Raw genomic sequence first — 27,353 nt, 5'->3', positions numbered from 1 at the left:
TCTGGCTCCAAGGGCTTAATACACAAATCTTAAAATTAAATATACATTTGTGATATGATCTATCATAAGGTAAAATTTTGAATTTAAAAGACAATATATTATATAGAAATAATTGTAAAAGAAAATTCGCAACATAAATTGTTGCAGCTCGCAAATATCCAAGTAATGCTTGAAACAATGCAGCGTCATATTAGGTATATTATGTTTATTCTCCTCCCATCAGCTTACTTCCTTTTTTAGTTTATTTTTAAAGGAAAGCCCTGAATCCCCCCCCCCCTTCTCATATAATAAGAGGGCTGGAAACTTGGAAGGTAGACGATTCAAACATGAGCAGTGGTGGCGATTCAGGGGGGGGGGTGGGGGCGTGGTCAATTTATTTATTTTATTTTCCAATTTAGGAACCAAAAAAAAAGAAAAGAAAAGAAAAAAAAAATATTAAAAAAAGCAGAAATGCCAAAATTTTCAGAGCATACTTTTTTGTTTTACTTCATATTTCTGTTTACAAAATGTTATTTAGCACAAGCAATAACTTTTACTTTATGTTTTCATTGTTTAGATATTAGTACATTTTTTATTTTACTCAAACAAGCCATACTTGAAATACATTTTTTATTTTACGTCAGCTCAGTCAATTCCAGCCGAGGACTGCAGTTTCATGCTTATTAGCACTCATCAGCCTGGCATAGGAGTGACTGAGCTGGAGGTGGAAACCCTCTTAAGGAAACCTAGAGTGCCAAACAAACTGGTAGCTAATACAGAATTAGCACTGACCAGACGAGTGACCAAAGCAATGGTTCGGTTCAACTCGAATATTGAAGGCAAGGCAGCCTCCAGCTCAGTCACTCCTATTCCGGGCTGATGAGTGCTAATAAGAATGAAACTGCAGTCCTCGGCTGGAATTGCCTGAGCTGGCAGTGTATTTCATGTATTTCTGCCTTAACGCTGGCTATAGGGTGGTAACTTATTGAATAAGCCATACTTGTTTAATTAAAATTAGAGAAATCCCCTTACAATAAATGCCAATACAAAGAAACATTCTTTACAACAGACAAAACGTGCGGTCCCATTTTAAAACTCATTAAGATAATGCATAAAAAAAATCTCGTTTTAACGAAACAAACTTCTTCAAAAATTTGTTACAATGCAGCTTTTTCTCAACATCAGTTTGAATATTTTTTGCTAAATGCTGTTTTAAGAAATTACTCACAATTCGTAACTTAAAACTACGTTTGTACTTTCGAAACAGAGCCATTCAAGGTGGAAATCAGCTCATGCTGAAACGTTAGCTGATGTGAGACTGCAAAAACCAGGGTGTAGCCTTTCGTAGTCAATTTCTCCACACCAAACCGGTACCCTATGAATTTGCAAGGGGGTCAGCAAGATTTCCACTTATTTTGAGGTCTTCATAAATTAAAATCTTTTATCATGCCCTCTGGGACCAAACCTCTAGTAAAAAAAAGGAAATAACACTTTTCGTGAAGACTTCCAATGAATAAAGGTCAGTGTTTAATATTTTTTCTCTTTGCTTCTATAGGATAAATAAGAGTTTTATAATGTCTTAACTCATTAGTAACGGTAAATGTTGTAGATTTAACTATAATAAAGTGTAGATTTGCAAATTTAAAAGTTTGAAAATACAGAAAACGATTCCGTTAAAATGAATATTTCGTTACAATGAAATTTTTTATTGCACATTTCACTGCATTGCCAAGTGTTTGTGACACTTCAAAGTACTTCGAAGTAAAAATGTAAGTCTAATTCATGTCTAAGTGGCTCTTCAGGGAAAGTTATTGCATACGAAATTCATCAAAATATTAAGAAAAATGCGAGTCAAGTTGTCTTACATTAATTTTTGTTTATCTGCTTCAATATTTTCAAAATCAGCCCCAACAAAATTGTGTGCTTTTTTTTCCCATTTTTTGCTGCCGCTAAAAGTCTCATGGCTTTTAGTTGTCCCCCCCCCCCCCAATAAACCCCAATCGCCATTAACTGAAATTCTGGATTAAAAACCGAATTCCTAATTTTGTTCTCTAGAAGTAGAAGGATCAAACTTTTAAGCGAGTACACAGATATTAAATTTTAAACTAACATATTCCCAGTGTAGCATTCAAAAAACCAATTGGTGGAAAATCACGTGATCATGTTTGCGGTAAAAGCCAATACTATTGATTGTCATAATTTCCAGAGTCAATCACAAATTTCCCTGTTTTCCAGTGCTATTTCAAAATTCCCTGAGAATTCCTTGTTTTCCAGAGAATGTGATCACCCTGTTTTATTTTAAAAGATTAATTTTTCAAAGCCAGGGGGGAGAGGGGCAATTGAGCTCCTTAAATGGCGGGCCTGTCCACCTGCCAGCCATAAATGTCATTGCTGTCAATATTTTTCAAATTGCTTCCAGCAAGTAGCTCATTATCAACAAAATGCTTCCAGGTGATTCTCAGTCGAATTTTGCTTGAAGATAATCGCACTTTAAAGGTTTAAATACTACTTAATACAATAGTTAGATTCTTGAAATATAGTTCAGTGGCAAAAACTTCAGGCTCACATTGCTCAGCTGAAGGATTTTGTGTGATGCAGTATTATCTTCTCCTTCATGTGCTTCAATCATTGTGATAAAATTATGACTGCATTTCAGGTTTTCTAATTTGATTCGTAGGAATTCCTGAATACTGATTGTAAACATGTTCAGTAAGTACATAGAGGTTATAAATGAACACGGTTAAAAATAGTGGTCATAATACTAGGGTGTTCAGAGTACAGAGAGGTCAGCCTGTGTTAAGTCTATGATGTTTCCCCAGGACCATCAAAAATGTGTTCAGAATGTCATGGTGTTCAGATAGAGAGAGTTCACTGCATACAGTTTAATGTTAAAAATATTCAACTTTCATAAAACTCCAAATCTCACTGAAAAATTTTCTTACTTTAAAAACTTACTGCATTATTTTCTTCATTTGTTCATAAAATAAGTAAATGAATATCATAAAATTGCAAAAAAAAAAAAAAAAAAGGCAATAACAGTAATTTTTTAAATAACTTCAGCATTTATTTTTTTCTGTATATATTTAGATCAAAGTATACAATACATTCCTATTTATATAAACATATCACTAGTTTAAAAAGTGTTGGATTAATTTATCAAAAAGATCTTGTTCATTAAAAGATGCGTAAAAAATATTCTGTTAAACAAGCAAAGTGATAGCTGTGCAAATATATGATAATGTTACATTAAAAACATATAATACATTCTATAAATAATAATGATATAGTCAAAACATATCATTTTTACATGATGACGATTAAATTAGACAATTCTGAATTTTTGTTGATTTTTAATTTTGGGGAAAATTTATTATGAAATGTAAGATTTGGCATTTAATTTCCACCTGAAAAGGCTTACCCTTGAAATGCTTTGAAACTCAGCTATCACTTTCAGCAGTTTAATTTTTTGCATACAACTGAAGAATCCATGTTACCATACAACTAATTATAATGGCATGGAAAAATATTTTGTACAGCATATTTTTCACACAAACAGAGCAAAAATAATTTCCATAAAAAAGACAAACACTAAACAACTTTTTTTTCTTGTTTTATAAACAAACCATCAAAAAAATAAAATTCATTTTCATTGATCAACTTTTAACAAATTGACACAAGTGGAATCTTTGGTAAAGAAATAACCATTAATAAAATTCATTATTTAATGCAAAAGTTATAAATTTGTTGGTACAAAACTCTATAAAATATGATCTCCAAAAAATAATTTGAATTAATATTATTCATCAACAATAGTTCCCCGTACTTCTCCTTGAGATATTTGCTGGAAGAAAGGATAAAAAAGATGAAAATTTAGGGAGAAAAAACTTAACAGTTTAAGAAATTAAAGCACTATTTAGGACTTACATTAGCTAATTCAGTTTTGGTTTCTTCTTCCATTCGTCGGATGTCAGCCATGGTTAAGCCGTACCATAGGTCTATCCAACAGAATACTTCTCGATGAAATTTCAAAAATAATCTTTGCTCTGTCTAAAGAGATATATGACTTTCAGTTTCATAAAATACAATTCATTTAATGAAATTTAAAAGGCTAGTTTCAAACCAATTAAATTGATAATGAAACCTAATAATCCATCATTTTTCTATCAATTATATTAGGCTTGCCTCAAAAATCACATTTTGTCACTAAACTTGAAATTTTCCATTTAATTGCTAATTGCAAGTATCAGTTTATATCAGAACTATGCGGAATTGAAGGAGTGGACTTAACACATAGCCAAATTTATAGGTGAGGCTAATTACTTTTGTGAGAGGGGGAAAAAAGCAAATGACCCAAAATTCAAAAAAAAACAAAAATTGGAATAACTGAAGTTTGGAAGATTGAAATCCGTAATGAGTCACTTGTAGTCCGATATATATCTTGTTTTACTAGATAGTATTGATTTTTCAACACCTCTTCGATTCATCCTGATTCACTAAACTCGATTGATCCCTCTTTAGAGCATTTGGATAATACATTTTCCATTCCATGCTTAGCACCGACTAAGGGAGCAATTGCAATCTTTTTATGCTAATTCACTTTTGGCTTCACACTCGCCTTTCCAATTTACTATAGCAGGGGTCTCCAACCTTTTTCACTCGTGGGTCACATTATAAATTTTTGGTGACGAGGCGGGCCGGTCCAACAATATTTTAGCTCAGATGGTCTTTTTATCGTTACCCCCGCCCCTTCGTTATATATATATATATATATATATATGGCTGACTTTGAAACTGGCTTTTACGGGGGTTCGTTTTGTTGAGATTGCTTCATAAAGATTTGTTTCTGAGTTGAAAGGGAATGAATTTTTCAATGAAGCAATTTTATCCTCTCGTAGTTTACCAGTTAAGTTGTAAAATTTGCTCTTGTGTTTTGTATCATAAGGTCTACGAATATTAAATTCTTTCAGAACAACAACAGTCTCTTTGTAAAAAAGACACAATGCTTTATTATTTTCGTCGATCATAAAATAATCGTGTGTCCACTGTTTATTAAAAGTACGGCATTCTACTTTCCGTTTTTTAAACAAAGTCATTGCAATACTAAAAAACACTAAAAATAAAAGACACTGTCTACGATGGCTACGCACTTCATGAGGCGTGTGAAACATCAATTTACATTTCTACACCAGGATTGACAAATAAAAATTTAGAAAAAAGAGCCAAACCGCTCGTGATATTAGCAAATAAAAAAGCCAACCTGAGCGAAAACCGTCCTCTCTTCTAGATAGATTTTTTAAGGGGTTGGGAATCCACTTTCCTATTTAACGGTAAAAAATAACTAAAAAACAATTTAAATTAACGGTAAAAGGATTTCAAATAATTATTTGTAATTAAAAATAATGTCTCAATTATATTTCAAACGAGACTGTCTCTGTTCCAAAAAAAAAGTTCGTAAACTTCCCGCGGGCCGGACAAAATCTGTTCGCGGGCCGGATCTGGCCTGCGGAAACATAGGTTGGAGAACCCTGTACTATAGCATTAATCTTTAAGAACACGGACAGCGTACTGAATACGCCACTCACCAGGAAAGCAGCTGTGAATTTCAGAATAGTCACTTGACTAACATCAGGCCATTATTTGCCCTTTTCCCAAGATCCTTTCAGTGACGTACTTTAGTTTTAAGTCGAATGTTGCTTATTTGTCTTGTTCTTTTTGATTATTTTTCATAGAAACCACACGTGAATGTTACCATAACAAAATACAATTGTGAGAGCAGCAATAAGTGTTCACCAAATGCCAACGAGTTGCCTTAATGACTAAAATATCCTTTACATGTATAAATTAAAATATTTCTTTTAATTTTATATTCGTGAAATTCGCAAGTTAAACGTTATTATTTTTACCATATTGTGATCTTATAGTATAAGACCGTTATAACGCACACCTTGGGACCAGAGCTTTTGTGTTATATAGATCATTTCACAAATTTTGAAACTAATATTCATAATATATCTATATATTAGCATTTCAGAATGAGCTCAATCTGCAATGAGTATTAAAGCACCAATATTACAATTAGTTGTTCACAAATAAATATGTTTCTTTATTACAAGAAAGTGCATCATCCTGCGCTTCTGCTAGCTTCATGGTTTGCATAACAGCTGCATTTTCAATAGCCATCTGGTATTTTCTATTTACTGTAAGTACTAATTTTCCTTTAAAAGCTTTGAATTGAGATGGAAAGATAAAAAACTGTTTCAAAATTTAATTTGCCTTACAATTTTTATGCTTGCAAAGCAAAACAGAGGGATTTTTTAAACTTCAAAACATATCGTTTACTTCTGAAAAGTTGTGCGTTTTATAGAGAATTGCATTATATAGGTCGGCGTTGTAATGGTCTTCTACTGTATTTATTTTAACTGTGTTTGTCTGTTCGTTCAATTAGTTCTTTGCTCCTTCTATAACATTACTAGACATTAAACAGGGAAATCTTTAAAAACTGATAGTTGAGCATCAAAAAACGTTGGCGTACAGAGTACGCCACCTGTGCTCTTATGTTACTTCAAACTGTCCAGTGTTCTTAAAGGTTAACAAAAGTTATTTAAGAAGCCTGTTGAACAAAGTCTTAATAAATACAGAACAATAACTCTTGAGACTTTGATTTTGTGGGTAACTGCCGATTTTAGTGTGGCATTCAGCACACAAAGGTTCCCCTCCTGAGGGAAAAAAGATGATTACCATTGGTTTGCGTGATTTACAACAAATTTTAGCACTATTTTAAATTTTTTCATTGAAAAAAATTTGTTTTGTATTAAAATTTTTTACCTTTTATAAAAGACAAGTTTTACATGAAACTTACTTAAAAATGACATAAAAGAATTTTGGAAGAAATTTATCTTTTATGCACATTATCAAGTATACAGCAAAAATAAACAAGATACCTAATGTAATATCCCCCTTTAGTCTTTCACTTGACTAAAAATATTATAAAGCTGCAAGATGAAAATCAGGCCTTTTCTTCAAATTCAAACTTAAACATTCTGTGACCAGACATTTTGGAAAATTCATGTTGAAGCATAATAACAAACCTAAGCCAAAAAATGAGCAGTTAGAACACAAAGAATAATGAGCAGTACATACCCGTTGAATAAATGATTCAACTCTTGTTTGTAGACCAAGCCATTTGAATTCTACTGTTACTAATTTGTATGCACACATTGCAGGACTACAAGTTTCCTATAAAATAGCATAAAGGAAATGAAAGCAAGTGATAGAAATCTTAAGATTGCCAAATGTTCAGCAAATTTTAAGAAACTTTATACCAAACTTCTAAATGAAAAAACCCCTTCAGATAATTATACATTCATCATTGCTTTATATACAAACCAATAGCTCAAACTGCTCATGTGATTGCATAAGTCTTCTAACCAATAAAATGACTTAAATTAAGAAAATTATTTAGATTTTTAGCCCACAGACATTTGTTTTCATTACGGCAAAATTTTCTGATTTTAGCATCTAATCATAATAGATCTGAGCCAGGTTCACTTGCAAAACATTTTTTAAAACACGGACTGCATTTAAATGTTAACTGTTGCACAATATTTCAAAAATTATAATAAAATACATAAAACAATGAATGCAAACTGATTAATTATGCGGTTAAACTCTTTTATGTTTCACATCATCAGGTCATTTTATAAATTTTACAACATAAAAACTTACTCATTACAAAGTTATATATTGAAAAAACAGCACACAAAAGCAATATTCAATACTTCAGAAAGAAACTTGATACAAAAATTATACCAAAAACACAATGAACGACATATTTGTCAGCAAAGCAGTCAATTGTCAACTTTCTTATAAAAAAAATCTATGTCATTAGATAAAAAGTTAAAAATTTTAAAACTCAAGAGAATATGGATGTTTTATGTTTGCAAAAAAAAATATTGATGCTGTGATGAAATATATTTTCATGACTTTAACATAGTTTAATAAATTTATTTTTATATTTAACATATTTTAAAAACTTGAAAACAGATTAAATAAATATTACTTGACTATTAACTTTTATTCAGTTTGTAAATGAATAATTCTTCGAAAAGAATTTGCAAAGGCACAATAAAAGCACTTTTAAACTAATTTTTGTAGCCTTTTCATGGACGTTTCTACAGATGATTTGTAGCATTTGCTATCAACTCTGCATACTGAGCACATACATGCATGATGTCAATAGATGGGTCTTTAAATATAATAAAATTAGGTTTCAGGAAATTGACCAAATTTTCGTGTTATGAGGAAATTTTAGCCAAGAAAGTAATCTGCACTGTGTGTCAGAGAGTATATTTCAGATGAACAATAATTTTATCAGTGAAAAGACATTTATTCTTAAAGTATATGATTTTCATTTGCAACTAACTAAAAAACGTAGAGGAACGGGGAGAACACCTGAACAATTCTTTTCATTTCTATAATTTCCAAAAAATATTTTCTATTTCTCAGAGCAAAAGTGTCCCCTTGATTAAATAGTTCCAAGGGTTATGACATTTTTTGAGATTAAAAACATATATATTTCTCTATTTTTTTTGGTATTAAAAAAAAATATGTTTTCAATTGTTCACATGTGCCCTTATAGGAGGCACATATGAACAAACCTGGGGCACATAGAAACAAGATTCTAAAAACAAGACAATCAATAGATTTCAAAGAATGAATCTTTAATGTTAAACATATAGGTGTATACCAGTTACTTTGACAAATATGTAACCCATACTATGTCACTTGAAATTGTACAGTTATGTGTCAATATGATTTTTTTTTTTTTTTTTTTTGAAATATATAACCTTGCTCACAGTTAAATTTAAAATTTTTGTCGCATGTTTTCAAAGTTTTGTAATATGTTCTCATCACTGGATAGACATGAAAAAACTTGTAAAACAACATAGTACCAAGAATATTTTATTACGCAAATATTGTTCTTACTACATATTGCTCTCAAGCTTCATACAGTGTATGATTATGTATTTCAAAAGATTTTAAACTTAATTTTTTAAATAAATTAAAATATTTCATTCCTTCTTATTTCCATTACTGCTCTATAACATTAAATTATTATTAAACTAGCAACAAAAAATAAATATGTAAATAAATATATATTGTTTAAAAAAAATAGGAATACTTTTTAGAAAAATAATTATAAATGTTCAAACATTCTTCAAAAACTTATAATATCCAAATCACATTTTCTAGCCTATTGGCACATTTTAGGAGCTGCCCCGAAACATGATTTTTTTTTTTTTGTTCACTATATATCTTGTGATCACCCTTGTACACACATATATGTGTACGTATATATTGCACATATGAGCATCATAAGTGAGCTTGCTCCCGTAAAGAAATTTAGAACAAAAGAAATAGATTTTGCAAAAAGTAAAAACTACAGTAGACCCTTGTTTTAGGTGGTTTATTTTATGTGATTTGAGTATAAGCAGTTAAAGATTTGACACCTTTATTTTGTTGTATGTGGATGAATTTTGATTTCCCACGGCGATGCCGCATTGAAACAGATAATTTTTTCACCTCTTTCAAAATCTTAATTCCTGAAATCGTAGATAACCTGCAATAAACTGCTTTTTGGAGTGCTAATAATCAAGCTTGGGCCATTGGAGACATTTTTTACAATTGGTTCCAGAGCTCTGTCCAGAAATAAAGTTATTAAACTTACACAATGCAGAACTCACAGGATGAAGAGATTTTAAAAGTGACACAACAGAATGAAACCAACGAGGATACCTACATGGACGACACACAACAAAAAGCTTTCACAATAAAAATTTGGAGCCATTCCTTGACAAAGGCAAATGATCTTTCTGATTTGTTAGTCAAAGGAGATCTTATCATGGAAGTGAGGCCACTGATTTCGAAAGTGTTAATGCCCCATAAAGATAATTAATGACTGTCAACAGAATATAACCAATTCACTTTTATAAACACTAAGTCAGTTTATATTTTCTTTATTCATGTTCTGCATATGTATCAGAATTAGTACACATTAAACCTTTTATTTATGTAAAAAGTTTAATGTGTACTAATGTGTGTTAACTATCACTAGAATGACATATTTTTTTCATCTATGGAACATAAAACCTATTTTAACACTACTATTAAGTTTTAATTTAAGTGGCATTTCTGTGATTGTAACCCCCACGTAAAACAAGGGTCTATTGTAGTTTTGTCAAGGATCTACAGAGCATTCCTCTTTTAAAAAGGGATGTCCTGTTTGAAAATATTTCACTCTGTGTGCACATGCTTTGGTCACTATTTTAGTGAGTAATTTAGTGAATATTAAATTTATGTGACAACATTGAATTATTTATCTATAAACAAGAAATCAAATTCAGAGAAAACTACCAATGCATGAATTTAGTCTATGAAAAATATAGAACATAAGAATTATGGCATTTGAGATCTTTCAAAAAGAAAACTTAAAAAGAGCTTTCTCTGAAACCTATAACATTTCTTAAATGCAAAAAAGGCTTTAACTGTGTAAATCCATGCATAACTATACAAAATAAATGTATTCAGCAATCAGCAACTCATCTTTTGCATTGAATCGTTACTGTGACATGCACATGATAAGTCTGAATGCGAAAACATGGTTTATGCAAACAAACGTAAACTGAATTCAAACTTGATTCAACTCAAATAACAGATAAACTTACACGCCAATTTCCTGTCAATGGACCTCTGCCTGTTTTTTCACTTTTAAATTTACTAGGATCTTCTTCTTCTTTGTAATCCTAAAAAAAAGTTGAGCAACAAGATTTTAAGTACATACATGTATATTTAAAGGTGGTGGTGAACTAATAAGAGGATTAACACAAAGAAAATTAAAAAGTTGAAAACAGGAGAAATTAAAAAAAAAAAAGCCAAATAAAAAGAAAAAGCTGCTTTGAGATCAATCTCTTCAGCATATGTATATATCTATATATCAGTGACTTGCAGTAGCCCAAGCAGAGCTTGCACTCCAAAATTATTTTCATGTCTCATATGAATGCTGATCAATGATAGGATGAAGGAAAAGAAAAGATTTTTCTTGTCTTGACTTTTACTCCAAATAAATTAAAAAAACTTTCATGCAGTTTCACAACAGTGATTTCCTGGGAGTACTTATTCCCAGGCGAAGGAAAAAGAAAATCACACTGCAAAAAGTCTGAAGGAGTGTTGACACAATAACAGTGTCATCATGGCTTATATCCAATGATAAGAGACTGCTGTTGGTGCTTCTTCAGATGTGAAACCAAGCAAGCAGTCCCAAAAGCATGGGGAGATTGCAGAGTTGCCAGATTGGCTTTTTTTTTTTTTTTGAAATTCTCTGGCTCTTAAGGTTTTTTTTTTTTACTTCCTTTTACAAAAAAAGGAAACATTGTATTCGCAAAAAAAAATTCACTCAAAAATAGACTTTAATTTCCATTTTACTCACCCCCGAATGATTGTTAAGTTTTTTTTGACTCGATTACATGTGGATAAGTGCCTAAGAACGTATAGACATGCGAAATATCCATTTTGACGGTTCCCGAGTTAACTACGAGTTTTCTTGTGAGGTCTGTATGTACGTATGTATGTTGCATAACTCAAGAACGGTATGTTCCAGAAAGTTGAAATTTGGTATGTAGACTCTTAGTGGGTTCTAGTTGTGCACCTCCCTTTTGGTTGAATTCAGGTGTTTCTAAAGGGGTCTTTTGCCCTTTTTTTGGGGAGAAATCATTGTTAATTTCGATGTAAACTCAAGTGGTGTTAAAATTTGTAGGACACTTGACGATATATCGCCAGTATTTTGTTCGTCAAATTTTTTCGCCAACTTGGCGACAAATTTGGCGATTTTTTTAATTATTTTTTTTTAATCTGGTTTTAATTTGGCCACTGTTGGTGATATTTAGAGAGCAAACTATTGAATCACATTAAAAATGCTAATAATGAGGAAATGACGTTTAAATTGTAGTAAAAGTAAGTCATGTGATGCACACATCAGCTCGTTTTTTTTTTTTTTTTTTTTTTTTGGCTTTTGACAGGACAAAGCAGCTTTTCAAAATTTGGTTGATTTTGATTGAATGTGTACTGTTAAATGCTCTGAGAGAAACAAGTTTTTCCATTCTGTAATTGAATATTTTGCTGCTAATGAGCAAAGAATCTAATTATTTAAAATTGGAACTGTTGAATTAAATGCAGCATTTGCTTCTAAAAATCCTAAACTTGGTGGTATTTAGTAGTGAATTCGACTCTCCATAACTCAAAGTTTTATAGCTTGAATAATTCCTTTACCTTGAACTTTTCATTCAGTCCCAAAAGAATTAAGTGTTTACAATACAAAGTCGCCTTTATATCTTGAACATATCCCTTTCAAGTTGGAAGTTTTCAGGAAAGTTTCATTTCCATTTCAAGGATAAAAATGCAGCCAAAACAAGAAAAAAAAAATGCCTTTCCCCTCCCTCTTTAACACAATGCTTTGTTTATCAGCTTGTGTGAAGGGAATAATTTATTTACAATAGTAGATGTGCATATATTGAGTGAACATAGCAGATGAAATGAATATGAAATCAAAGAAAGGGGGGTTCAACCGAATCAAGCACTGCGACCAGAGGTTTATTGTACTAGTCCCCAAACAGAAGTCTTAAAACAGACCAGCAGCTGAAGTAAAATTCAGCAAACACTCAATAGGAATATCATGAATTTTCCATGGTTTAAGCAAACGATGACCAAGGTGTTCTAACCTATAGGCAGAAAACACTTCGCAATCACACAGGGTGTGAGTAATAGCTTCCTCATTAAAGAGGTAAACTCGGCAAATTGGATTGCTACTGATAACCATTATAGCACCCTGCTGTTTTAAGTTGTAAATACCAGTAAGAAGACTAAAAGTCTTCCCAATACTATTTTTGTTAAGAAGCCAGTATTTTTGGCATATGATTCCCAGAGAGAATCGGGTCGGTCCTTCTTAAAAGATGACAAGCTGAATATGTTCAATGTCATCGCGAGATAGTCTCTCCAACGGGATGGTTTCGCTCACAACAGCCATCTTAAACATACTCACTGCTTGAGCATAGATAGGACTGTGGCTGACTTGTCCATACTCGTTAAGATACAGCAGTTTGTGCAGGGGAAGGAGTTGAAAGCTCCGACTGAAGACGTTTGGTTTTTCCTGCCATCTAAGGAATGGTTCTAACAGTTGCTTTTGCCTCCCATACCAGCCACTTCCTCTCCTGCCTGCGCCAGCGCCTGTTACATTTTTGTGCACAAATGAACGTAGCAGATAAAACTACTGTTTGCCTTGGCTGAAGACCTAAAATTTTGTTGTTGGTTCATCTTTGAGAAACAAAAAAGTTGATACTTTTGTCAAAAACTGGAAAAAGCACCCTTTATTTCTGGATGATTCAAATAATCATGCTTTGACAACAGAAACTGCCTTAGAGAAAAATAGTAGTAGTTAAAACTGCTTTAAGAGCTGTTGGTTTCATAAACAGCAATCATAATGACGCTATAGTGACCGACATTTTAAGATGTGATAAAAAGAATGTAAGCAGTCAAAAATATTGTCTTGCTTCGAAGCATCTTAATAACATTGACTAGCAGTAAATATATTTTTTGGAAGTACTAATAATTAATTTGATCCAAACAATAAGAAGTGTTGAGTAAAAAAAGTTGAGTAATAAGTAGTGTTATAGAAAATAAAAATCATTCTTGAGAAGGATGGGAAAATATTTTTGAACCCAATTTCAGTCATTTTTGTTTTCTTAATGTATTGCTAATATGCATTTCTAACGTAATTGTAATTAATCAGTGTTATGTATTACATATTAGTGTTTGCAGCATAAAAAATGTTCTATTCAACATAGCAGTCACTAGAATTAACACGCTTTACTCAGAAAACACAGATATACTACAAACAAATATTATAAAGTACAAGTAATAATATGAAGCTAATTGGATATATTACACACTGACTTCACTGAAAATTTCAGTATGTATCTTTCAGCATTGAAAGGTTTAGAGAACATTTTGAAAAAGGTTTAGCAGGTAATTTTTTATTTAAATCTTAATTTAAGAAACAATTTTTACATGAATTCCCTAATATGAGGGTGAAAAAATATATGCACATAACACTGATCAAAAGAGTAGAATTTTTTTGCATAAAATGGGTGTTTTCTAATCTTTTAACATAATTAGAACAAGAGTTGTAAGCATTTTTAACTCAATCTTTTTAAAGACTATACTAGATTACAGTCACTAAGCTAAGCAATTTGAATTAGTTGAGCTTTAAATCTGATTAAATATTTGTGATTTTCCTCAATTAATGCAAGAAGCATACCACTCGACTTAAATTGACTTCAGACTAGTAACTTTATGCAGCTTATTTTGCTATATTTTTCGTAACTTTTTTAAAAAATTGAGATCAACAATAACATATACTTTTTATGCTTACATTTAGCAATAAAAAGTCATTAAGAACAAAATATAATACAACAATGTACTTCAAAACTTAAGTTGCATCAAATTTAAATGGATTTTATGCAACCTATTTGACAGAATTTTTAACCCATTAAGAGTTTGTGAGCTGACAACAAGAGTATTCTAAATCAGTAAGTTTGCATGAAAAATTGTATAAATATAATAAAACCAAAATATATAGAAACCATCTTACTTTAGATGCTACAGGGTCATTTCCAATATCAATATACTCTACTTCCCTCATTCTTAGTTTTTCAAGTGGTAGCTCATGTACCTAAAATATCAAGTCACAAACATTAGAAGTATAACATAAAATGCAATTGCAGTATTATTTGTAAAGTAAAACTTCCATTGAATTTGTGTGGAAAATATCAGATATACATATATTTATACATACGCTCAACTGCTATATATATGGCATATTTATTGGTCTAATTACTTTATTGTTATTATTATATGAGCATACTTAAGGGTCATTCACAGATGATGTTATGCTTTGAGGGGAATGTGTGAAGTTGTCAGTTTGTGGCAAGGGGGAAAGAGAGGATAACAAGAAGTGTGACAGCACACATTTTTTTAAAAATAAGAATGTTTATGAAAAACAGTGTGATATGTGACAAAGGTTCAAGTTTGCTGAAAAAAATGTGACATTTATATGGATAGCACCCTATTGATGTACATTCAACCAATACCAACAACAAAAGCAGGGGTGCAGAATATGTCTGAGCAACCAAACCCAACTACGTGTGAGAGAAATGTTTGTTACTTTCTGCATTTTTTAAAACAAATTACAAGTTTAATTTTCATAGAATGGCTTTTCACACAAGAAATTTGGTAACTGATATTAATTCGGCATGTCTAACACAGCTGTGCTGTTTAACACATTAAATTGCTAAAAAGTAGCTTTCATATTAATTCTTTAAATATGATGCAAAATATATTTAGGGGAAATTCTATGTAAAAATTTTCTTGGTTTGACAAGGTTTGGGAAATCTTTTGCACTCCAAAGTACACGTAGCTCATAGACTGAATCACAGCCTTCTATATATCAGGCCTACGCGCTGTATTGCGCAATCGATGTTACGTGACCTCAAGGAGGCTTTGAGCGGGAAAACCCCTTTAGTTCAAACAGTGTTGTGGACTTCAAGTAGCTGCTCGTTGCGGATGCAATATTGTATTTCATCTTACAACTTTAGTATCAAATAGCAAAGTAATATTTATTCCAAATGTGTGAATACGTTATCAACTGTCTTTATGGAGACTTGAAATGATGTTTTCTTTTTTGCTCTTTGTATTTGACTGTGCGTTTCGTCAAGTTTACATTATAAGCCGTTGGGATACTTTGGTGGTGAAAATTTAACGTATCAAATGTTTAACATCTCCAAATATGTTTGAAGCTACTATTGTTGGATTAAAAAATGTTAAGAAGGTAAGTGTGGTTACCAATGGTTATTTTTAAGCAGAATTGATAATAAAAATAAATACAGTAAAATCCCTCCTAACGGATACCCCTCCTATGTGGACAGTATTTAATTCCTCGATTCTAAGGTAAAATTAAAAGGTATTAAACCTTTGTCATGCGGACACCCCTCTATTGCGAACAAAAAATTTTGTCTTGTTAGTGTCCGCATTAGAGGAGTTTTACTGTACTTGTTAAATAATATTTTATGGATTTTTTACTTGTAAGGGACGAATTTTTATGTATGTTTTTTCATGCTACATATTTTTATCACTTTCGATTTTAATGACGAAGCTTTTTTGCACTCAATTTGTGTAATGATTATTTTTTGTAACTATTGTTTCAAGGAACTTTTTAACATGAATTGGCTGAAGAGTGCTGTTTAATATATACATTAGATCGCGGTTCATTAAAAAGAGCAACTGTTTTAACTTTTAAAGCAGTTTCTATTTCTGTAAGGTACTGTACTCTATTATTGAAAGGTACACATTTTTATTTATGTTTTTTTTTTCATGTAATACACATTTATTACTTTCGATTTTAATGACGAAGCTTTTTGCCCTCACTTTGGTAAATGATTATTTTTTGTAACTAAAATTTCAAGGAGCTTTTTAATATGAATTCTCTGAAGAGTGCAGTTTAATAGATACATGAAATCGTGACTTTTGAAAAACACCAACTTTTTCTTTTAAACGCAACTTCTATTTGTATAAATGTATTTTAAAATGTTGTGGATTTTTTTTTTTTTTTTGAGGAATTCATAGCAAATGAAAATGAATTAAAGCTTTTAACAACTATTAGCGAGCCATGCATTAGAAATGTGGTACATGACCATTACAAGCTTAGCTCTCACACCATTTTCTTGATTTTGAGAAATATTATGCAAACCATTTATAACATACTGTTAAATAACTTCTCCAAAAAAAAAAAAAATCTCACAGATAACTCATGATAAATCTAATTATATTTTTTACTCTGAAATATATGCATCAGTATTGTCCTTTATACCAATTGTTTAGTTTGTTTCAATTGTTCAGATGTTTTGTAATTATTATTGGGTATTGGAGTGATTTTTCTCTCAAAAATGTATACTGTTTCTTTTGTTTGTAACAGTTAGAAATATGGCTAAATATTGGTTTATTTTATTCCATCTTATTTTTTTTTTTTTTTTCATTTGTCTGTATTTTTGTCAAAGGAAATCAATACTACTGTAAATCATTCGTGTGAAAAATGCAAAATATTTATTAGTTTATGAATAAGAAATATGCACTTCCCGTTTATCTTCCCCGTCTGTCTTAATCATTTTACAATTTACATTAAGCAAAATTTATTTCGTACTTTCTTTTGCATTATGATTTGAAGTTGAAGTGTATTTTCTTTTTACCCATTAAAATTTTCATTTTTATTCATTATCTATATATTTATTACGAATATAATATGTAATGTGTCATGCATTAATTTTAATTTAGTTTACTATTTAAGAACTATTTGTGTCGATATTAAAACTCGAACGATATAAATTTTTAATTTAGAGATGTATCGGAGTATTTCATGTAAAAATTAACTGTTTTTTTTAATGGATTATAAAAAAATCTAAATTTTTATTCACGGTAGAGCTATTATGAAATGTAAACAAACCGCCTTCACTGGCGGCCATGTTGAATGAGCGCGCAGGCCTTGTGTTAAGATGGCTGTGACTGAATGCATATTTTCATCTTATCAAATTTTTCAAATAACATAAATATCAAATTAAACCATTCGAAATTGGCCAAACATTGATCCAAATTATGAGAAACAAAGCGATTATTTATACATAAAAAGGTTTAAAAGTTTGATTTCTAAAGCTTTAGAAGTTAGCTAACAACTAAAATTTGTAAAGCAACATACATTCTCTTGATCTCCTCGGTCTGGACAATGCATGGTTTCTATGCTGATAAAAAATGCATCTTTCATATAGCCTGGATTCTAGAAAATAAAATAAAAAACTGTAATATGATAAAATTAGCACAAGTTCTTTAAACATATCATACATGCCAACTTTAGGAAATGAACACCAGTCAAACTTTGATGACTATACCTTGCTCAAATTTAATTAATAGCGCACAAAAATAAAAATGAGTAAAGTCTAAGATATATATCAAGCAAATTAACTGGTCTGCTCACCAAAATTTTAAAAAATTCTCAAAATGATTTTTTAAAGTTTTTGAATTCTACTATTTCGACTTATGCATAATTTTACCATCAAAAGACCCAGATTTTCATTTTATTCCATTGCCATCCTGAATGACCACATTTCATAGTCTAATTTTATTTTTTTTTTAAATAAACCAAAGATAGTTATGTTAGGATTATAAGATTTTAGAAAAAATGAATTAACATGGTTCCAAATTTTTACGAGTGGCATTTGATTGAACCAACTCTGATGCAGCTGGAATTGAATGTTCAAGTGGGAAAGGCAAAATGACAAGCGTGGAAACCAGGGTTGTTTGGTTTAAACCAATTGATTTTTTTTAAAAAAAACATGCGGTTTTTTTAAAAAATGGTTTTTTTTTTTTTTAAAGAAAAAAAAATCCATTTTACAGGTTTACATTGATTTTCCCACACATATTGAAAAATGTAAAATTCCATATGCTAAGTTCCTATAGCTAAGTTGCAGAGATAAATACTAAAATTGCAAAGTTGCTTCTTCAAAATGTATTACAAGCTTTAATCGAAAAAAAATATTAATATATTTTTTATTTCATATATGTGCCATAAAGCAGATTTCAGTCAACTTCCATCATTATGCTTAATTTGCATGATTAGTTAAGATTTACTAAGGATTGAATCTTTTATTGTAGATGCAATCCATTATATTGATCACTCCTGTTGCAGGGGTGTGACATTTTTGCCCATTTATTTGCACTTTCCTGGAATTTTAACTTTGACTTGTAAGGTAATCAACAGTCTAACTTAATTGTTTGCACCTAAAAATTAAGATTTGTTCTGCAGGTGAACACAAATAATATTTTTTGAATCTAATTTTAAAAAAAAGTTTATACTTCATATTATGATACATAATAGTTCCTTATATTATAATATAGGAAGATTAAAAGACAAATTTTTAAATTCCCAGAACAAAATGCAAATGTATGTGTAAAAATTGATTGAGAAATATATAAATCTTCACATATAAACTACACTCTCCATTGGTGTTGATTTTTTTTTTTTTTTTGGATTTTGTGTGCTCAAAAGATTTTGATTGGCTATACACCTATGCTGCTGCTTTATGACTATTGGGTGCAGATAATTCTTAGTCCCCTCCCCCCTCCCTTTTGTTCATTGGATTTGGGATTTTGGTATTTGCTTTGCCTTAGCTAACCTGTACAGTTTACAAAAGTTACTTACTTATATTGTTTTAAAAAGAATGTCTAATTCTGGTAGAAAAAAAGACCTAATCTGGCTTTCATTTGATGAAATCAAAAATGAAGCCAGTATTCCGTATCATAAAGGGTCTATATATACATGCATACTAATATGTTAATCAAGTCAAACATTTCAATCAATATTACCCCGCAGAAAGCTATTTTAATTATTTAATTTAGTTACAAGATTTTGTTCTAATCTCTTTAATTAATCAAGAAATTAGGTATAACGTGACTATTGAATAACTGTTAATTACATGGAACCTTAATTACCTTCCGAAAATTGTTTTTCTCGCAAATAGTATTTAAACCAAAAAAAACCTGGTTTAAACCAAAAAAACCTGGTTTAAACCAAAAAAAACGTTTTTTTTTTTGGTTTTTTTGAAAAACACCGGTTTTTTTTACCAACCCTGGTGGAAACCCTCTCCAACAGAATATGAAATAAGTAAAGGTAAAAATAAGGGTTAACAAAAAATTAGTTACATCAAAAAAGTAGAATGACATTATAAACAAATCCGGGAGAATTTCAGAGGCGGATGCAACTGGATTTTGAAATGTGTAAAAAAGTATTTCAAACTCGCAAAAGCATAAAAAACAGCTGAAATGCGTAAATTTTAAGCTAAATTTATAAAACTTTGCAAGCATGACATACTTAGTAATAACAAAAAATATGCAGTTGCTGAAAGTAAATGTTGTAAAAATAGTCATGTAATAAAATGAAATATAATAAAATCTCGAATTTATTTTGTAATACTCATTATATATCTTCTTTTAAAAATCCCAATAATAAAGAAACCTCTTCTACACCATTCACGGAAGAGATTTCCTTATCATTTGAGCTGTGGGAGAATTAGCGTTAAGTACTTATTCATACACTGACATTTCCATAATTCTTTGCATGGTAAAATATCCTAAGTAAAAAAATTTTACATCAATATATAGCTTGAAATTTTGGACAATTTATGATTTGACAGACCAGTTACATTGATTTTAAATGAGGTTTGGTTTCTGAAAACTAACACACAAATTGCTTTAATTCTAATATTAACGTTGACTGTTGTAAAAGCACATGTTTTTGACAGCCGTAATGTTTTCAAAAACAAAGATATCAGTAATTTTGCCAGCTAAAAATGTCGCGAATTTTATACCAACAGAAAAAAAAAGCTGTTTTGAAAAATATTTTGCAAAGTTAAAATATTTGTGATTAAGATAGGCATGCGAAAATGAGTGCTTTCATAGTAAGCGAAGGTTTGTAAGCATATTACAAAAATTAGGCACATCAGCTAGTCTTTGGTAGTAATATTCTATGTAATGCTGAAATTTTAAAAGTTTCAGCTTTTTCTAGTTGAGAGGAGAAATATTGGCAGCCTGTCGTCAAATCGTCTATCGGTCAAACAACAAGAACTTGATAAATATAGCTAATGAACTTTATAAATTAACCTTTTCTGAATGTAGCAGATTTAAAATTGTTTCCAGAAGTTTTTCTTTTTTTAAAAAGACAATAGCTAAAAAAGCGACTTTTAATGAACCTGCTGGTAAAATTTTGATCACTCCCATTTCTTTTCTTTTACAGCTTTCTCAACACCTTCTTTGGCACATTTCTATGAATGATATTACTCTGTGGCCAGCCGTGATACAATTTGAAAGGCCATCAAAAATTTAGTCTGATAAGTGGCAGTTTAATCTGTTAAAGAATAATATTTCTGCCTAACATTTAACATTTTAAGAAAGCATTTAAGTTAACAGTTGAAACAACAAGCAGTATTGTTTTTTTCACTGACACCCTGGAAATGTTTTCTAGTCAACAAAATGCTGAGTGCTGCTGACAAATACTTTAGTAGTAGCATTAGAGCTTTTCCAAGACTTTTGTAGATAAGCAAAAGTAGATAGCTTTGGAAAATGAAGAAAACCTCCTGCAGTTTAAGGTTTACTAATATACAGTGGACGTCGTTTAATTGAATCAGTGGGAAATTGAACCAACCATTTTAATTAATCAAATTGTCAAAAACAGAACAAAATCCAGCTTCATTGAATTAGCCGTATTATGGAATCAAAACTGTTAAGAGTAAACGTGATTCAAATAAGCAGCAACCACAGTAATATCTATCAATTAATATTTAATTGTTCAAAAGTGCTTCATTCATTTTGCAAAAGTAATTCAAATAATATTTTGAACGTAACCCAAACTTATCGTCCAATCCAATTGATAAAATCCAAGTTAATATGGAAACTATAAATACAAATATAGGTAAGCGTAGAGCATAAAAGACAAACATGGAATACTTACTGTTATAACTAGCAAGCAGCAACAAACATAAAAAAAGAAATAAAAATACATTAAAATTTGTCTAGGTAAAATACGTTATATACATAAAGAATATGATTTAGAATGAAACATTGAGGGTACACAATTTTGAAAAGGGGAAAAACTTCTATTGTCTAAAGTTACACTACACTGTCAAAACTATGGGTGCCTTTGACAAGCTATTTGGCTCCCTGGGGTGAAAACACGGAGCCTCAGGGAGCAATGGAAGGTAGGAAATGTGATCAAGGTGAACGACGCTAATGAATGTGAAGACGGACCTCCTAAATGCATGGGTGAAACGTTGGCGCATGCGCTCTACGTTCTGACATCATTCAACCACAATCAATGGCAGATGCAAGAATAACTACGCACATGCACTTTCCCATTGAATGAAGTACGAAATTGGATTAAAACTCAGAAGTTTCTGCGATTTACTCTTCAAAATTTCGTGTAAGTACAGGCATTTGATCATAGTGTAGCTTTTAAGGCTTTTGCGCACATTTAAGCGTTTCAAAGGTACGTTGATTCTTCAGTAAGCCGTTATGTACATTTGCTATTTCTATCATGCATAAATTTTACCTAAAAATAGCAATAAGCACTGGATAAGTAACATTTAATAATCAAAATGCTTAAATTAGATTATACTTGAAAAGTTATTTCAACAATTAATTTTGAATATGTGGTTTTACTTGCTTGTATTGTCAGCGATCTTGTAGATTTTTAACTAAGAGATTTATTGTTAGCAATGTGATGCACTCAGCAAGTGAACGGAAACTCTAATTACGATGATGCGAATATTAAAACATATAAGCACGAAAAAAAACGAAATTCCTTCTCCGTCTCGATTTTTTAAAATTTATTATCTCGTGTCTAAGTTAACTAGCTTTCCTCACCGTTATTGCTTGAAGTGAATGACTGAGCTTTTTTCGTCACTCTAGTAATAGTAAGAATGAATAACTCGTTAGAATTTGTTTTGGCTTTTAATTTATCGAAAAACTTGTGCTCTTTTATATTCTATACGGATATTCAAATGTCGAATCATATATACGTTGCTCTTGATTAAAATTTTGAACGTTTATGAAACGATTTTATTTTTCCATGATTGCAATATAATTGAATATTTATTGTTCGTGTAAATGATTTACAAATAGTACCTACGCTCTTCATTTTCGGAACGGTCGTGCTGCAGTAAATATCAATAACATATTAAAACTACCGAGTAATCCAAGTGGATAAACGAAAATTAGTGCACGGCAGACAAATTTCAGTCATGAACACTTTTAAACCATGTTCGAAAGTTGAAATGTGATCAAATGCCTTAAAGTGCAAGTTTTAATCACTTTTTGAACTATTCAATGTGGAAAATGTACCAACACTTAGTTTTTTATAACTCAAAATAATAAATAAGAATGTACACAATTGTTTACGGAAATGCACACAAAACCGAAGGGGGGGGGGGGCTCAGCCAACAGGAAACAGAGGGTGCCATTGTTCTGCCATAGTGTTCCATTTTTCACCGCGGTGCACGCTGGGTGAAGGGTGCCAGTTTTTCGCCCGTGTTAAGGGAGCAATTTCGGTACCGTATAGAGTGCCACTGGTGAACAAGCTTTTCACCCTTGAAAATTGCCAAATGCAACCTGTAGTTTTAACAGTGTATCAATCTTGGGTAAAATATCAACAAACTTTTAAACCCAAAACATTTGTTATTAAATTCTGTCATCAGACTAAAATCAACGCAAGTATTTTTTTCCAACGGTAGTCTTTTGCACTAACAAAACTTTTCGAAAGCATAAAACACGGCTTCACTTGATTGTATACTTGTGAAGTCTGACCACGGAGGGATGGCGCATGATCTTGAAGCGGAAACATCAATTTGTATCCTTTGTAACAGTTAGAAATGAGGATGATTGCAATCAAATGTTGCAAATGAAGTCTCTGCTGTCAGGTCATCCCCCATCTCCACGTGGTCAGGCTTTAGCAACTACAACAACCATCAAAATATGTATTTAAATCTACTATGTACTTAGAATTATTGGTGCTTAACTATATCATGTCATAAGTAATATACTGCTTTCATTTTGAAGAATAAAAGTGATAAAACCTCACAAAAATAAACGGTAGACAACAATCATCTATAAAATGTGCTAGGTAACATTCGTTTACTTACATTCTAGATACATGATTGGACACATCTTCTATTGAATTATAGAAGGTGTTCCTATAAATGCCTCCACATAGTCTCACATGATGTTAATATAACAATTTATGCAAGAAATCAATTAGAAAGCACTGGTAAGGAAAAACATTAATATTCTACACCAAGTAAGATTTTGCAATCTACACAGAAGAGAGATTTCATCGAGAGTGTCCTCAGCTAGGTCTCGTCTTTCTACGACTTTAATTTCACAAAAAAACTAATTAAAAATCTTGAAAATTAGCATTTTTTTTTTTTTTGAAAACTTGGTATTGAAAACATTTGCATTATACATAGTACTACCAATTGAAAGAATGAATTTGTCTGTGTCCGATGGAATTTGGAACTGCCAAGTTATCTAGAACTGGAATTACAACCTTTTTAGTGGAATTTAAATGCAATCTAAGCTTTTATTCATGAGATTGGCAACAATGTTATTGTCGGCCAACAAAGAAAGAAAGTGTAATGATTTGAAACTTTTATCTGTTGCCAGTTTTTATTCATAAATAAAAAAAATATTTAATTCATTTAAGCATGTAAAAAGAAAAAGACTTTAAAAGGTTTTTTCAATTTTTCCTCATGATTCTGCTTTTGAGACAAGGAAATTTTACTAGATGGACAAGCTTTCTTTCTCTGTGTTTCATATTCAATCCAGAAAAAAATTAAATGTTTTCAAATTTTATGTTCTGACTGACCAGTAAAGTTCATTTTAATATAATTTTGGCAGTACACTTTACGTAGAATAATTACACTTTAACGTAGATAAATTTAGGATTGTAACTGGAAATTAATTTAGATTTCACAAAAGATATAAATAGATAGAACATTTATTTTAAAATTGCATAAAATAAAAAGAAATACAGTGAAATCTTGTTACAACGAAATTCAAGGGACCAATAAAAAATTTCTTTGTAACAGAATGGTCAAAGTTTTTTTTTTTTTGCAGATCTCTACACTAATATAATTAAATCTGCAACATTTACAATTACAAACGATAAAAAAAATAATAAACATATTATTTATCTTGAAAACACAATGAGAAAATATTGAGCATTGAACTTTTATTCATTGGTCATCTTCACAAAAAGTTATTTTATACGAGATTCGGTCCCAGAAGATATTATAAAAAATTCTTAATTTGTGAATGTTACATACACCACAAGAAAAGTTGAAAACTTGCTGGCCTCTTTGCGAATTTGCCAGGTGCCTTATCCTTAGTTCACAGAAATAGACAGCGCTCGGCTAGACACTGGCTTTTGTTGTCACACATAAAACTTTCGAAAGTACAAACGGAGTTTTCAAGTTACGACTTGTGAAAGTCGTTTCTTAGATTTTGAAAACAGCATTGAAGAAAAATATTCTAACTGATGTTCAAAAATATTTCAGTGTACGAATTTTTGAAAAAAAAAAATCGCTTCATTAAAACTACATTTTCTAAACATTATTGCAATGGGTTTTAAAACAGGACCAAATGTTTTGTTTTTTGTAATGAATCTTTTGTTCCATCAGTATTTGTTGTAACGAGATTTCACTGGATTACATGCAAAAATTCTGAACCAGATATTAGGTATTAGGGCAACTTAATCGGTTAAAATTTTAACCAAATATTCTACCCGGGCATCTCTAATAAAAATCATACATAAAATCATATCACAGCTGCCAATATTAAAAGATGAAAATTCGTTAGACTTATGCCTAAAAACTAGAGACTTTGCATGAATAAATTTACTGACACAAGTTTGAGCATCAAAGGGATTTTTAAAATATAATTAGGAATTCCTAAATTAGATTAGCATAGGGGCCAAAATTTGAAAACTGAAGTTACTATTTTAAACATTCCTTGCAACAGATTACAGTTTAGAAAAGTTCAGAGAAATATCGAAGCCATTTTAGCAGGATTTTTTAGGAAATAAAACTTTTTTTTAAAAAAATGAAATAAACGTACAGTCAAACCCTGATTTAGTGTACACCATTTAAAGCGCCAATCCTGTTATATCACCATAATTGTGTCTAATCAAATCTTCCATGTAGGAATTTTAATGTAATCTATTTGTTAAGGCTCAAATCATGGCCCCACTAAATACGCTTACGGGCCTTGACAATTTTTGACTTTTCTGTGTTAAACCGATGCATCTCATGCATCCACCAATCATAATTAATGTTTCAAAGTTTGTTTATATTTTTTAATTGGACGTCGTCCATTTTGACCGCAAGAGGTGCCAGTGGGAACCCCTGCATTCACCAATTAATGGCAAAGTAATGGAAACAGGGGTGCCCTGTAGCGATTGTAGTGTCAATTGTTGGGGACATGAAGGTTTAGTGGAAGGTGAGAAACATCATGTGCAAAGTTATGTAAAAACGAAAGAGATTCAGGATAACTGACAAAATGACAGTTTTACAACATCTTCTTACAGCAAATAAATACATTGATGCCGACAAAATCAGTTTCAGTTTTTAAAGATTCGACTCATGGGGAAATTATTGGGTCAGCAACTCCCGATAAACAATCTGATTCATCTGAAGCAGAACCTTAAAATGATGACATGCACATCAAGTCTGAATGTGCAAAATATTGCAATTAGAGACTAACAAGATTCTTAGCGAAATATACGATTGATTGAAAAGTGATGTGCTATTTTCTTGCATTAGAAAAGGACATAGAAAGAATTATTTTGAAACAAAATGTCCAAGTAGCATTTTAAAATATTTTGTACCATAGAACAAATCGTTAGAATAAGAAAAAATGTTGGAACACAGAAATCTCTCTCAATATTATTTTTTAACTTTTTGAATTAATACAGGTAAGAACACTTTAATTTGATCACATTTTTTTACATTAACATTCGAAATTTTTAAGGAATCTTATACTTTACAATTCCAATATACTGCCAAACTCGATATAACGCCACCACACAATCGGATCCAACAGTGGGGCTATATCGTAGTTTGGCTGTATTTCAAAAATGATCGGACATACAGCTTTCATACACATGTATGAAAAGTTTTTATCCCTTAAAAATCCCTTTTTGAGGAATCATTGTTTCGATGAAAATTCAAGAGATATTTACTTCATTAGGGTGTTCGGGAGAAGGCATCAAAATACGAGATTCTCCCAAATAAATTGAGAAAGTTGGCAGCTGTGCTATATGTAACCATAAGTTACAGCATATATTTTACTGCTTCTGCTCCCTCAGGTGTATTAATTCCTTCTACAGTTAAATAATCTTTGTATACTTTAAATCACCAAGAACATATTGGTGTAATTTGTAATAGTACTGTCATTTTATTCATACATCTGCAAGAAATTCAAATTTTATGTTTTAAAGCAATACTGACGTTGCTTAAAAAACAAGATTGTTTCGTTTGTGACATTTATTGCTACATGAATGACGAAATTAGACCCCCTCCCACCCTCAATTATGTGATGGAAGGTTTTTTTTTTACCAAGATCAATTGTTGCAGTTTGAGACCGAGTGACAGAAGGGGGATTCATTTCCAAAAATA

General features: G+C 31.0%; 1 protein-coding gene across 1 annotated transcript in view; it reads right to left on the bottom strand.

Moving 5' to 3' along the window:
• Positions 1-3,039: 3,039 nt before the first annotated feature.
• Positions 3,040-27,353, bottom strand: part of LOC129219962 (phosphatidylinositol transfer protein alpha isoform-like) — a 31,745-nt gene continuing 7,431 nt past the window's right edge. The window contains exons 5-11 of the mRNA XM_054854280.1: positions 21,638-21,645; positions 17,834-17,911; positions 14,681-14,761; positions 10,704-10,781; positions 7,120-7,215; positions 3,904-4,026; positions 3,040-3,820 (exon numbers count right to left, since the gene is read on the bottom strand). Of these exons, the coding sequence (XP_054710255.1) occupies positions 3,776-3,820; positions 3,904-4,026; positions 7,120-7,215; positions 10,704-10,781; positions 14,681-14,761; positions 17,834-17,911; positions 21,638-21,645 (509 nt within the window). The 3' untranslated portion in view covers positions 3,040-3,775. The remainder of the gene's footprint in view (positions 3,821-3,903; positions 4,027-7,119; positions 7,216-10,703; positions 10,782-14,680; positions 14,762-17,833; positions 17,912-21,637; positions 21,646-27,353) is intronic.

The sequence above is a fragment of the Uloborus diversus genome, chromosome 4 (assembly GCF_026930045.1).
Source record: "Uloborus diversus isolate 005 chromosome 4, Udiv.v.3.1, whole genome shotgun sequence".
In the NCBI taxonomy this organism is placed as follows: Eukaryota; Metazoa; Arthropoda; class Arachnida; order Araneae; family Uloboridae; genus Uloborus; species Uloborus diversus.
This window is presented reverse-complemented; position numbering and strand designations above follow the sequence as displayed.